Source organism: Benincasa hispida, chromosome 12 (assembly GCF_009727055.1).
Source record: "Benincasa hispida cultivar B227 chromosome 12, ASM972705v1, whole genome shotgun sequence".
Taxonomy (NCBI): domain Eukaryota; kingdom Viridiplantae; phylum Streptophyta; class Magnoliopsida; order Cucurbitales; family Cucurbitaceae; genus Benincasa; species Benincasa hispida.
Window position 1 is genome coordinate 62,649,172 of NC_052360.1, and position 12,911 is coordinate 62,662,082.

Consider the following 12,911-nt stretch of genomic DNA (forward strand, 5'->3'; position numbering starts at 1 on the left):
TGACTTCTCATGCAGGACTCTCAAGTTATCATGTATTCTTAAAAAAGAAGGTGTAAGACCCTTAGTTAAGGAAATAGTAGGATAATTAGTGAATATTAGTATGGTTATTAGAAAGGGACATATTAATAATTGGGTAGTAAGGTTGTTAGGGTTTTAGTTATAAATAATGAGAGTCAGGGCTTGTAGAGAATGTGGAGAGTCTAGTCCTCTCAAAAAGTTAGGGTATATCGTAGTTTCTTCATTGTTATTGCAATATATATTCTATCTTCAGTGTTCTTTGTGTTCTTATTTAGAAAAAAACTAGTATAGGTCAATTATGATCGGAATTTAGTCTGATGTGGTATAGTCAATTATGATCGGAGTTTAGTATGATGTAGTATTAAGGTAAGATATTCTCTCCCACAAAGCTACCAATTGAAATTATATCTAGAGGTTAAAGTCAACATTAATTCGTCCATGTGTCTATATATAGTACAATTTATTTCTAACTAGCAACCATAAAATTCAAACCAGTCGAAATGGTTGAGACGAAGACTATGCTCAAACAACACCTATTGACGAAAGATTTATGGTAAATCTCTCTTCTAACGTCATTGAAGAATTTGTTCGATTAAAAATAACAGAATGTCTCTATATATTTTTTTCTACAAAAAAAGAAATAATAATAAAATTGTTATCAAGCAAATTTAGACAAAACATTTAGAATCATTTTCTAAATCCTTATCCCAGAAAACAAATGGTTTTAAGATGTGTGTGTGTTGGCATGTTTAATGCAATATTTAATGAATGGCTAGAAGGGATATTGAAGATTCATCACGAAGAAAGTAAATTCTATCAAGATGTTGGATAGCTGATGCAAGTGGCAGCAGTCGCTTTTGTTATCATCTCAATATATGCAATTGATCCGTGTAATTAAAAGTAGACAACAATGGAGTCCCTTGAATTCAGAGTTTAGTCTTTTCATCTTGATATAAGTGACTAGTTTTAAGAAGTGGAATCATACATACACTATTTGCACATTTTTATTCAAAGAAATGCATTTCTCTACTTCTTAAACCGACTAGTATATACTTTTAGGGAGCATTGGTTATAAACACTCGGTGGAGAATTTATAATTAGAGCTGGAACATGTATAGATGTCAGCACATTAATAAGGTTATTAAAAGTTCGTTTTTCATCTTTTCATTTAATAAAGCTACCACATTCTTCAATTCATCCATATTCCACGTTAGATTATTGCATTTTCTTTCAAGAAATGCAATAGGCTAATCTTTTTGAGTTGATATGGACAACTTCAACTTAATCACTCCACCAAATCCTTGTATATGGCCATGATCAGAACTCAAAACTGTACTAAATGCATCTTCAACCACCAACCAGACGTCTCTCCTCATAACTGTTATTTCATTCAGTACTAGAAGACCATCCTGAACCAATAATTACTATTTACTAAAAAGTGAAAATATCATTATAGTAAGAGTGCAATTGAAATACAATAAAGAAAAGAGAATGATTATCAAGCAGTCGGCAGTGGGAATGGAATTGATATGCTATAAGACACATTGTCTAAGTGTACAGAACAATGTTAAGTGGGTAAATTCCGCAAGACATGAATCGCCTCAAAGTAAAACATTTACACAGGATCACAATACTGTAGTCTCTCTTGAATCTTTTTTTTTTTAAAAAAAAAAACCAAAATCACAACCAAACTATATGCACATCTCAGCCAAGAATAGATTGAATTGCATACAAAGTAAAGCAAAGCAGACGAATTCTCACAATTTCGTGCCTCGATGCCATCTTTAAGCAAGAATGTCCTCGAAATAGATAACCGGGAAGACCTACACCTTCCTAAACACAAAAGTACACCTTCCTAAACACAAGAATTTACTCGAAATGTTCGGTTGTCCTCAGATACAAAAGCCTCCTTGCAGGAGCTGGAGGTGCCAGTCCAGGAATATCCCTGATGTCTTTGTTGTTGGGGTTCACAATCTGAACATTTACACATCATAATCAAACTTGTAATTACAAAAAGACACCAAATTTGAATACTTTTTTTTACTTCTTTTTTTATTATTATTTTTAGATTTAAATTTGAATGCACTTCCAGTACCATGGAATGGAACTCTCTTCTTTCAATGTTTTGTTGAACAAAATGAACTGCAAATTTTAATTTACCTTAACTACGATAATGGCTATCACTCCACAGACAATTAGGAACAGAAACAGCATGATGCATTTATCTGTAGCAACCTTTCCAAAGAAGGGGAGGGGAGAGATTAGTCCCAGTAAGAAAACCAAAATGTTTATTTTTTATTACAGGTTAAATTACAAATTTGGTCCCTATAGTTTGGAAAAAGTTAGAATTTAGTACATACGATTTGATAAAATCCTCATAAATAGTCCTTGATGTAGGAACTATTGATGAGAGAATTATCAAACCATAGGGATTAAATTCTAATTATAAACCATTGAGACTAAATTCTAACCATTTTTCAAATCATATGGATCAAAATTTCAATTTAACCATTATTTTATTATTTGGGGTGGTTTGGGGGGAGACTTACCTGTCTGCCAATTTCTTTCACAAGTTGGGAAGCCTTCTTAATTGAAAAATTAATTGTGTCAAGCTCATTTACTATACGGCCCATTTGCTCAGTCTGAAAATTTAATTGGGAAAAGTTAGGCGAATACCTGGGCAATTCTAATAATCATGTCAGATAGGGAATATACTTTTAACCATAAGGTGTAATTTCAATGTTGAACGTACTTGGCCTTTTAATGTAACAGCAGTTTGAGTTCCCACTTCAATAGTTTGTTCAACCACCTACAGATAGAAGTTTAGCATTGGAACAAAGGGGCTAGAAATGATAAAATCACCCGGTTCAAGTAGTTCATTCTTCACCTTTTGCGTGCGTTGAATAGCCTGATCGGTCTCATCCATTGTCTTCTTCCCAGCATCAATAAGTTCTTGATTCGTCATTGCTACAGCACAAAGTCATGCCAATAGAATGAGAAAAATAGATACTATTGCAATTCCAAGCATATAAAATAAGAAGCTGTTTAACGATTTTATCTTCAATTGCTTGCTTTACTAATTACTACCTTATTGGGGAAAAATAAAAGGTCGAGCATGAAGATATTTTTTGTCACTACACTCTTATTTTAGTCAAAGGCCGAAAAAGAAAATGAATAAACATGAAATTGTTTTGGTTAAACAATTTTGATTCTCTTCGTTTTGAATATATATATATATATATATATATATATTCCAGTAGGCATGAGAATTTTTCTATGATGCCTACAAATATGGAAAATATAGCTTACACGACGCCATCTGAATATTATCATCAGCTGTAGGTTCACTTACACCTCCCTCATCAAATAGCTCAACCCTTTTATTACCAAGACTATTCATGTACCTGTAATTCATTCAGCAATAAAAAAAAATTAGGGAACTCACACCTCAAGCAATTTGATTCCAATATGCTGATAGAGCAAACCACTGAATATGCTGAATTATGTGAACCACATTCAATTACCGAGAATGGGAACTAACAATTCCAGCGGCTTGACAACATTTATTTTTAATATGAGAAAACCATGTTTTCATTGAGAAAAAAATGAAAGAAGTGGCATTACAACATACATTAGCACAAGACCAAAATCTAACTGACTCCGTTTTGTCACACCTTTTTTATCCTTTTTCTAATAGGAAAAACTAGTCATTAATACAGTGACAATGTTCGACAAAGGTAATGATTCCCCCACTCCCATATTCAAGAAAAACAAAGAAAACTTCCAGTAAGTAAATTACAAGGCAAAATCAATTACAAAGCCATGTACAACAAGCAACTAGGGTCTGAGTGCTTATTTGTTCACTTTGGTTAGGGATATACTTGTACATAAACCTTTCTGCCCCCATTTCCCACAAGGAAATTTGAAAGGAAGCATTTGGTAAGATAAACAAGGAGAATGGAAGTGCTTATCTGTAAACTTTAAGGAGAAATATACTTGTATACATACTTCTGAACTTTTCAGCTATTCAATGATAGGTATACTAGGTGAGACAAATACCATCAATGCAATTGCTTCCACTCGCTTTGTATGTTCTATTGTTTCTTTTCAGTCATAAACCTCAAAGTAGAACTTCAATTTTCTAAAGCCATATTTTTTCGACTCAAAACAATCAATACATGTTTTACCACCTTCTCTATCTAGCAAAGACCTTAAATCACATACCCTCCTCCCTCCTTGTCTCTCTTTTACATGAAAGGGCTCGGTGAACTGAACAAGCCTTATCATCCTTTTGTAATACTTGCCCTTGCTTCAATTTTGTCTGCAGCTTGAACACTACATCCAAGCAGATTTTCATACTTTCTTCGGGCACTTCCCTTTCCATATACCTCGGTAATATAACTTTTTACAACCCCTCTTTATTGCCACAATGTTATTATATTTTAACGAGAATTCCTCTGATGGACGGATAATCAACATCTGGCTGACTATTTGCTTTGTTAGGAAATCCAGAATTGTACCTTCTTTTTTTTTTTTCTTGAAACAGGGACTTGGCTCCACAAAAAAATCCAGAATTGTACTATTTACTTCTTCAATCTGTTTAGTAAACCACCTGAATTCACCCAAATTTCTCAAAAGTTCTACCCTCCCGGTTAGAAAATGTAAAACTTGGTTCCTGATTTACATCTCAAAACATATATGAACCTCCACGTCCTACCATAATATAAGCCTTTTGATATATATTTTTATTTCCTTCTATTGCACCTTTTCATATGTTATGGAGACCCAACCTCCTTGCATTTCTTTCATCATTTGACAACTACTTTCGCTATCAAAATAAAAACCAATAATTTATGACTCATCATTCACATAGAAAATCCATTTGATTGCAAGAAACTATTACTCAAGTTGTTTTCCCAGATAAAAGTAGTTCTTCTCACCTTGTACGGTTTACAACCTCTAATTGGAAAGGCCAACGCAAGTATTTTCTTTTGGTAATTACTTCCACACCATCAATCTAGATTTGAGGGTCTTTTTGAACCCTTTCTTGGGGAAAAGGGACACCTCAACTCTTCGTCACTTAGGTTGTTCTGTCTGGCTTATTGCTTTTTAAATGAAATTCTTCTATGTTTCTCCTTAAAAATAAAAAAGGGAACCAGACTTCCATTGATCCAATATGTACAAAATTGAGAAGAACTGGAGTCAAGGGCAGGTGATGTATATTTCTGCACCCACAAATATTTTACCGCCACAGAAGGGAAGCACTTTTGATAGTTTTTTTTTTTAACATATTAGCTTTCTAGCTATGTTGTGGTGCAAATGTACATCTTTCTATAGCTCTTATAATCACTCATTCCTTTTTGACCAATTGGAAAATGCTTTTGCAACACATTTGTTCTTTTGTAAATTTCATACATCAATGAAATTTATTTCTCAGCAGAAAAAGGGTAATTTATTTATTATTATTATTTTGCTAAGAACTCATTCGCTCCTAAATGATGTACTAAACTTGTACTATATTGAGCAAAAAAGGAGGAGGAGGACTTACGTTTTCCTCAATGCAACAAATGAATTCAGCTCTTTGATCTGCAGAAGAAAATATTGTAACAAGTACAAGATCAATTAAATTTTAAACACTGTAAAGACAGGTTTCCAATGAGAAATATTTAAAACAATATCAACAACTGATATATGCAACTCAGCAATTAGAAATGTATATTTTCATCCCGTTCATATATATTTTTGTCATTTGACAGCTCAAAGGGCAAGTTGAAAAATTCTCCATCCATGAAAATTGTGTAGGATAGAACCCAACTCGATCCAATCCTTGGTATTCGGTATTCACCTATACACGATTTGTAAAAGACTCAACTTGGGTAATTGGGAATTGTCGACTGCATGGAAAGACTTGCAAGAAATTGAAGCATTCTAGGACCTACTAGAAACTAATTATCACCCATTCTCAGAGTTTCACCTTCGATATAAGGTGTCTCATCCCCAGAAGTAATGCTGGACCTCCCAGTTAACGTGAAAAAAAGGAAACTAGCCTTGTTTGTTTGTTAGTTGGGGGGGATTATAAGCTGTCCAAGGGTCATGGACTCATGTGAAAGGGCATCTTTTGGGTAGGTACACATGTGCAGGAGAGAACCAGCCCTGTTGAATTGCCTGATACCCATCAGCATCAGTTTTGTACAGTGCTATGGCACTCTTTGCAGTTTGCCCTTCTCTGTATGTAAATTATAGACCTGATAGGCTGATACCCATCAGTTCTGTTAAGAAACTTATCGAAACTGATAAAAATTCTTTTAGACAGCTCTGATGCATACACACATCTAATATTCTCGAGTATCTCATTACCCTATGAATCTTGAGTCAAATGACCCATGAAAGGAGATTGAAAAGTGTATATTCTAATACTGAATACGTTATGATACATTATGCATTGGTTTTACAAATCAATTCACACTCTAGTTTATGATTTGGCAACCTCCATTGAAATATCAAATAACATCAAATTGGTTCACTTAAGCTGCTAACCGTCAAAACTTTGTACAAGTACCTCCTTCACTAGATGGCATTCAAGTCCTAAGTTTGAAAGAGAAAATAACAATGAACTAACCATTGATTGCTTCTCATCATTGAGCTGCTTATTCACTTCCGGTGGATTTTTACTCTCGTCCTCCTTGATTTCACGATCAAAATCTTTTATTAATCTGCAAGAACAACTCCATTTTGTGTATAAATATTTACAAAGAACATTAATAAACTAGGAAGCTTGTCAATTGAGCATCAACTTTTCTCAGTCTGGTATTTAGTGCAGAGACTGCATACGCATGACTCAAACTGCAATTTTCTTTATAATGCACCAAGAGAAGCTTCCACATGTTCAAAGAACCATGTGCTGGTTTTTCAATACCTTTTACATTCCCTCATCTTTCCTGTGAGCTCCTCCAACTGCTTACTTTGTCTATTGGAATCCTTGATCTTATCCAGTCTTTGAAACCCATTTCTGATGGACAGTAGAAATCAAAGAGGATATCATAATGCTGATAAATAGGATAACCACCATAATGCCGATACTGTTTAAATAGAATCAAATTCAAGTGATATTGCAGCATTACCATACAAGCCACTAAATTTAGGACTAAGTTTAGGATGATAGTGAGAAAATGGTATCAACTTCAAAGACTTGCACTATAAGGTTCTCATAGAGCTAGTGGCACCCAATTTAATAGATAAATTTAGAGAACCACATATAAACTTAACTACAAGGATTCACAGTACTTAATCGACTTAAGATTCCACTCCACAACAACTTTGTTTAAAGTTTTCTATTTTTACAAAAGCTAAGCTCGCCTACATTTTTGTGGTTTAATTGTTCACTTTTTAAAAAGAGGTTTAGAAATCATTCAAATTTCAAAAATTAAAAAAAGGGCTTTTCAAAACTACATTTTTCTTGTTATATTACGGACCAAAAGAAAAAATAGTTTTAGTAAATCATCATAATATTAAAAACAAAAAAACCTTCTCAAATGAACCCTAACTTTTCCTTCTCCAAATCCCCAAAGGAAGTCTACTGAAGGTAGGATCCCAGAATTCTCGGACAAGTATTAAGTATTAATAAAATCAAATATGTAAGAAACTCCGACAAGGAATAAGATTGGTCTCTCAATTAGTGTCACCAAACACTTCCAAATCCCCTAAACCAAAAAATTACACAAACGAATAGGAGAACATCTACAGTGAATTGGTCGTACGTTTTACACAAAGCAAAAGAAGCTAAAGATACAAGAACACAAAACACAAAACACAAAAAAGATAACATAAATCGAGAGTAAGGAGAATAAAACATACGAAAGAGCCCGAAAATTGTCACGAATTTCACCATGGATCTGCTCTAACTGAGGACTCATCTGCAAGCCGCTGGCCATTTCGCCGGAAGTGTAAGCTGCGACGATCTGGACAGTTTATTGCATCTATAGAATTAGATATATAGCATGTAATCCAAGTAAAAAGGAAGAATGGGGGAAAATCCGAAGGAACCCTAGTGAGAGTGGGAGTAAAGTGGGTGTAATGAAAGCGGAAAAAATGGTGAAAAATAGAGAATCGAAGAACACAGACGGAAATTGAAGAGAAAAATGAAGAACTCGAATTGACGAAAATGATGGAGATGGAATAGAAAAGATGAAGATCGAGGGAAAGGAAGAGAGAGAATGTGTGAGATAGGCTGGCAATGGAAATGGGGAAAATTGATTAAATTGAATTAATTTGGTATTAAGTTACAGAGAATGAAGATTAATTAATTAATTAATTAGCGGATGAGAGAATTTTAGAAACAGGCGAAGGGAAACAGAGTGGCTTGTTGCTGTTTGTGATAAACTGCTTGTTAAAAAATGGTCAATAAGGGTCCCTTTGGTTTGGATTTTATTGAAGGATTCTTTTGTCCCTTGCTTTCGTGTCTGTCCGCCCACCATTTCAACGGAAAATTATTTACGACAATTTCTAATACCATCCTACTACCTATAATTTTCGAAATGATATATTAATTTATTCGATAGCTTTCACATTATTCTTACTACAATCGTGTTAAACAATAGATAGAAGTAGTATTGAAATTCTTTCTATTATGAAAGCATTATAGTTTGTTTTTTCTAAATTATTATATTTTGCAACAATCATGTGACTGTCTCGTAATAATTGTTTGAATCTTACTCTTGTTTCTTCCTTGTTCTTGTTAGTCGCTTTTGTTAGTTCTCTTTTTTCCTTTTAGTCGATTCTCTCTCGTTTCTAACTAATGTTTCCTTTCATGTGTGCTAACCGAAAGAAATTCAATCATAATCTGTACATGTGCACAATTTCCCCAAAAGAATTAAAAAAGAGCATACGAAAAATGAAAATGGAATACCAATGATAGGCCCACGTTAGTTTCGACGTGTGTTGATACGAAAGGATAATGTGGATGGTGATTTCAAAACCTAATAGCTCAAACAATCAATGGTTATGAATGTTTGTTAAAACAAATGGGCCTTCTTTAATAGGATTTCCTTTCTTTACAGAAGCCTAATAAGAAGAGTATCACTTTATCTGGCCCAGAAACAAAGAAAAGAAATTTTCATATGTGATTCACCTTTAGCCACATAGCAGAGAAAAACAAATTGAGTAAAAATTTCAGGTAATTAGCCTTATCTCCTCATTCTGTCAATTTCATTCTCTCACTTGGGGTTCTAAAGCTCTTTTAACTTCTCTCTTTTGTTCTTGGTCATTTCATGTAGATCGAAGAAGATTTTTTTTTTAAAGAAAATGAGCATGCAACTTATGAGATGAAAAGAGAAGAAGAAAATCTACATAAGATTATAGTGGTTCAGTCCAATAGACCTACATCCACTATCCACTGTCAAAGGTATGAGTTTTTTCTTTTATTCAAAAGATTTTATAAGGTGTTTCAGATCTTTTTAGATTTTTATGTCACATCTATTTTTCCTTCCAAATCTGTTTTATATACACAAATATATTTGTAAGGAGGTTGCAAAATAGGTAAGCTAAAAAAATAACTTTTTCAGATTATTTATTGTTTCAACAAATAATAACAACTTTATGTTTTCTTGTAATAAGTATAGATGAATTGTAACTTCAGCTTTGAAGTTTAAATGTAATTGTTTAGCTCAGTTTCTTTTACAACTCTTCACCTTGAGCTAAAAATTACTCATACCTTGACTTTGTTTTGTAGCTTCACCCTTCAACTGGATGGTCTACTATTTTAAGTAGACCTAGACAGTATTCTAGCTTGGACTGAGGCACTGCTTTAGTCAGAAAATCATATAAGTTTTCTTCTATCTTAACTTTCTCAATTTTTATTTCACATTTTTCTATTTCATTTATGATGAAATGCATTCGTATATCCACTGTTTGGTTCTATCATAAAACTGAGGGTTTTTAGTTAGGCAAATAGCACTCTAAGTGTCATATTTAATGCTCACTGTCTTCTGATTAAACCCAAAGTCTAATAAGAGTCATTGTAGCTATTTAGCTTCTTTTGACAACTTCTGTTAATGCAATAAATTCTTCTTCTGTTGTAGATAGAGCTATAATGGACTGTAAATTAGATTTCTAGATAATAGTATTACCTCCAAATTGGAAAACATACCCTATGAGTGACCTTCTTTTGTCTAGATCACTAGCAAAGTTTAAGTTAGAGTAGCCAATTAGACTTAGGCTAGCTGAATCAGAGTGTCTATATAAGAGGTCCTTCTTTTGAGTGCCCACTAGGTATCTAAATATCCACTTTGTTGCCTCCCAATGTGCCTTCTCTGGATTTCCTAGATGTCTGCTTACTAAGCTAGAATAGTGAGCTAAATTAGGTCTTGTGTGCACCATCAAGTACATTAGGCTACTTGTGGCACTTGAATAGGGAATTTTCTACATTAATTTCTTCTGTTCTTCAGTGGATGGAGAGCCTTTGGCAGATAGTTTAAAATGTTGAGCTAGGGGGTGCACACAGCCTTGGCATTTTCCATGTTAAACCTTTTTAGTACTTTAGTTGTATAGTCTGACTGACATAGGAACAACTCTCCCTTATTTCTGTTTTTGTAAATTTTTATCCCTAGAATTTTCCTTGTAGCCTCTAGGTCTTTCATATCAAATTCCTTGCTCATTTGAGCTTTAATTTCATTTAATTCACCCATATTACTTCCAGCCAATAATATATCATCTATGTATAGTAGAAGATAAACTTCTTCCTTATTCTCATACTTCCTTATGTAGACATAAGAATCATAGTTGCTTCTTCTAAACTGTAGGCTCGATATAAACTCATCAAAACGCTTATACCAACACCTTGGAGACTGTTTAAGCCCATATAGAGACTTCGTCAGCAAACAAACTTGATCTTCTGTCCCTTTTTTCTTGTAACCTTCAGGTTGAGACATATAAATAGTTTTTTCTAGCTTTCTATGTAGGAAAGCTGTGGTCACATCTAGCTGTTCTAGCTCCAAGTTTCTGCAAACTACAATAGTTAAGAGCATTCTTATAGAAGTATGCTTCATCACAGGGGAGAAAATGTTATTGTAGTCTAGTACATCTCTTTGAGTGTACTCCCTAGCTACTAGTTTAGCCTTGTATCTCACTCCACCTTCATCTGCCTTCCCCAACTTTTTCTTAAATAACCACTTGCAGGACACAACTTTCTGTTTAGGAGGTAGGGTAGTCAAAGTCTATGTCTCATTTTTATATAAGAAGCTCATTTCATTGTTCATTGCCTTCATCCACTGTTTGCTTTCTTTGCTGTTAACTGCTTCTTCATAGCTTTTAGGTTCATCATCATTTAGGTCATCATAAAGGTTAGCAAAAGCAACATAATCATCCTCTCTATACCTTTATGATGGCCTTATTTCCCTTATAGTTCTGTCTCTTGTTAGAGTGTAGTCTGTTAAGTTCAGAGGTTGAGGTTCTTGGGTTTCTACTTGGTTTTCTACCTTTGTCCCTGTCTGTTTTTCTTTAGTCTGATCAGGGTGATCGATTTGAATAAGATTGAAAAGAGTTTGAGGAACATTAGAGAATTCAATCTCAGAGTGGTCTTGAGTCATTGTACCATTACCTATTTCAGTTGGTTTATGTTGAGGATGATGCCCTAAACTCTCGCTGGGTCCTGTAGTTTGTAAACACTTGTATTGAACAAACGCTTGTGATGTAGTAATATATGATATTTTCTTCACTGTTGTCTATGAAACATCAGATGTTTTATTTGTTTTATCACAAACCAATAAATTAAAATCCCTAATTTTCGTTGTAACTTAAGCATGCATGTGGAGATATATAGGTGAATTATGCCTTAAGTGATAACCAAAATGGTCTATAGTATATGGATATAGGACGGAAACCTTATCCTGGTGACACTATGGATGCGACCCGCTTTGTAGATTATTACAAGTGTTGTGACGTGCTACAGATGGTCTAATCTTGATCATTCATGTGAAGACATGCGAGCGGGGGCGTTCTATACACAGGAGGTTGTATAAGACCAAACCACGAAGTGTTATAGTCTCGTTATATAACGTCGTTCATGACAGAGACTTCACTTCACTAGGATGACCATAGGTAACATGACCTTAATCCTGAGTGAGTTGGGAACTCCTGCCTTTGAGGGCGATTCTTTGATTTGCATAGGTGCGAGTGGCCAGATTGCCAACTCAAACCTACCACTTTGGGGATTCGTCTGATTGGGGAGCTGGGAACTCAGCTACACAAGATGGAATTCACTTCTTTCCCGAAGCAGAGGTGAGTAGATAGATTGCTCCCTTAAAGGCTGATTCTGAGGCTTGAACGATGTGGCACCACACACATTCTCATGGCCCGAGAGGTGTCCACTCATAGTAGAACTATGAGATATTGTTCATTAGAGGGATTAGTGGTACTTAAGGAGTTAGATGTAACTACAAGGGCAAAATGGTAAATTGGCCCAGTTTTACTTACGAGCATCTGTGAAAGGTTATCGTACTGTTGATTGGTTATATCCGATGGACATAGAAATATATTTATGGTGAGAAGAGTGCAATTGTCGGTCTTTAGTGGAGTGTCCGACAGTTAACGGATGGTGGACTCGTGGCTAAGGAGTTTAATCAGCTATTCACGTACCGTTGGAGCTTCAAGCTACAGATCCATAAGGTCCCTTTGGTGGCTCAATGGATTCAAGTTGAGAATAAGTTTTTAGGTCAGTTTGAAGTGTTCAAATTGACAAGAGGGAGTTTGATTATATATGATATGATTAAACTGGTCAATTATATATGATATAGTTGACATGATGTACCAGATACATTAATTAGAGGAAAAGGATATAAATATGATTTATATCTAGTAGAGGAGAAAAGGACTATGGTTTAAATGTTGCATATAATGTG

At 34.5% G+C, this 12,911-nt stretch overlaps 1 protein-coding gene across 2 annotated transcripts; it reads right to left on the minus strand.

Moving 5' to 3' along the window:
• Nucleotides 1–1,510: 1,510 nt before the first annotated feature.
• Nucleotides 1,511–8,364, minus strand: LOC120067976 (novel plant SNARE 13). 2 transcript variants are annotated; one of them, XM_039019635.1, is made up of 10 exons: nt 7,873–8,364; nt 6,935–7,027; nt 6,638–6,731; nt 5,567–5,604; nt 3,328–3,422; nt 2,906–2,985; nt 2,771–2,827; nt 2,568–2,660; nt 2,179–2,243; nt 1,511–1,992 (listed from the first exon to the last, which is right to left on the minus strand). In XM_039019635.1, exons 1-9 carry the CDS (start codon nt 7,947–7,949, stop codon nt 2,214–2,216), a joined length of 657 nt encoding a protein of 218 aa, XP_038875563.1. In that variant the 5' UTR covers nt 7,950–8,364; the 3' UTR covers nt 1,511–1,992; nt 2,179–2,213. The 2 variants fall into 2 exon arrangements, with proteins under 2 accessions (XP_038875563.1, XP_038875562.1); XM_039019634.1 differs by having other exon boundaries at nt 2,179–2,253; nt 7,873–8,356.
• Nucleotides 8,365–12,911: the final 4,547 nt, after the last annotated feature.

What these genes read in the sequence shown, in the direction of transcription:
- LOC120067976 (XM_039019634.1), bottom strand. Translation starts at nt 7,949, where the DNA reads ATGGCCAGCGGCTTGCAGATGAGTCCTCAGTTAGAGCAGATCCATGGT. An exon ending in TGAAAGAAATTGGCAGACAG is followed by an intron (nt 2,254 to 2,567) that starts GTAAGTCTCCCC and finishes TTCTTTGGAAAG; the next exon opens with GTTGCTACAGATAAATGCAT. An exon ending in TAGCCATTATCGTAGTTAAG is followed by an intron (nt 1,993 to 2,178) that starts GTAAATTAAAAT and finishes GTAAATGTTCAG; the next exon opens with ATTGTGAACCCCAACAACAA.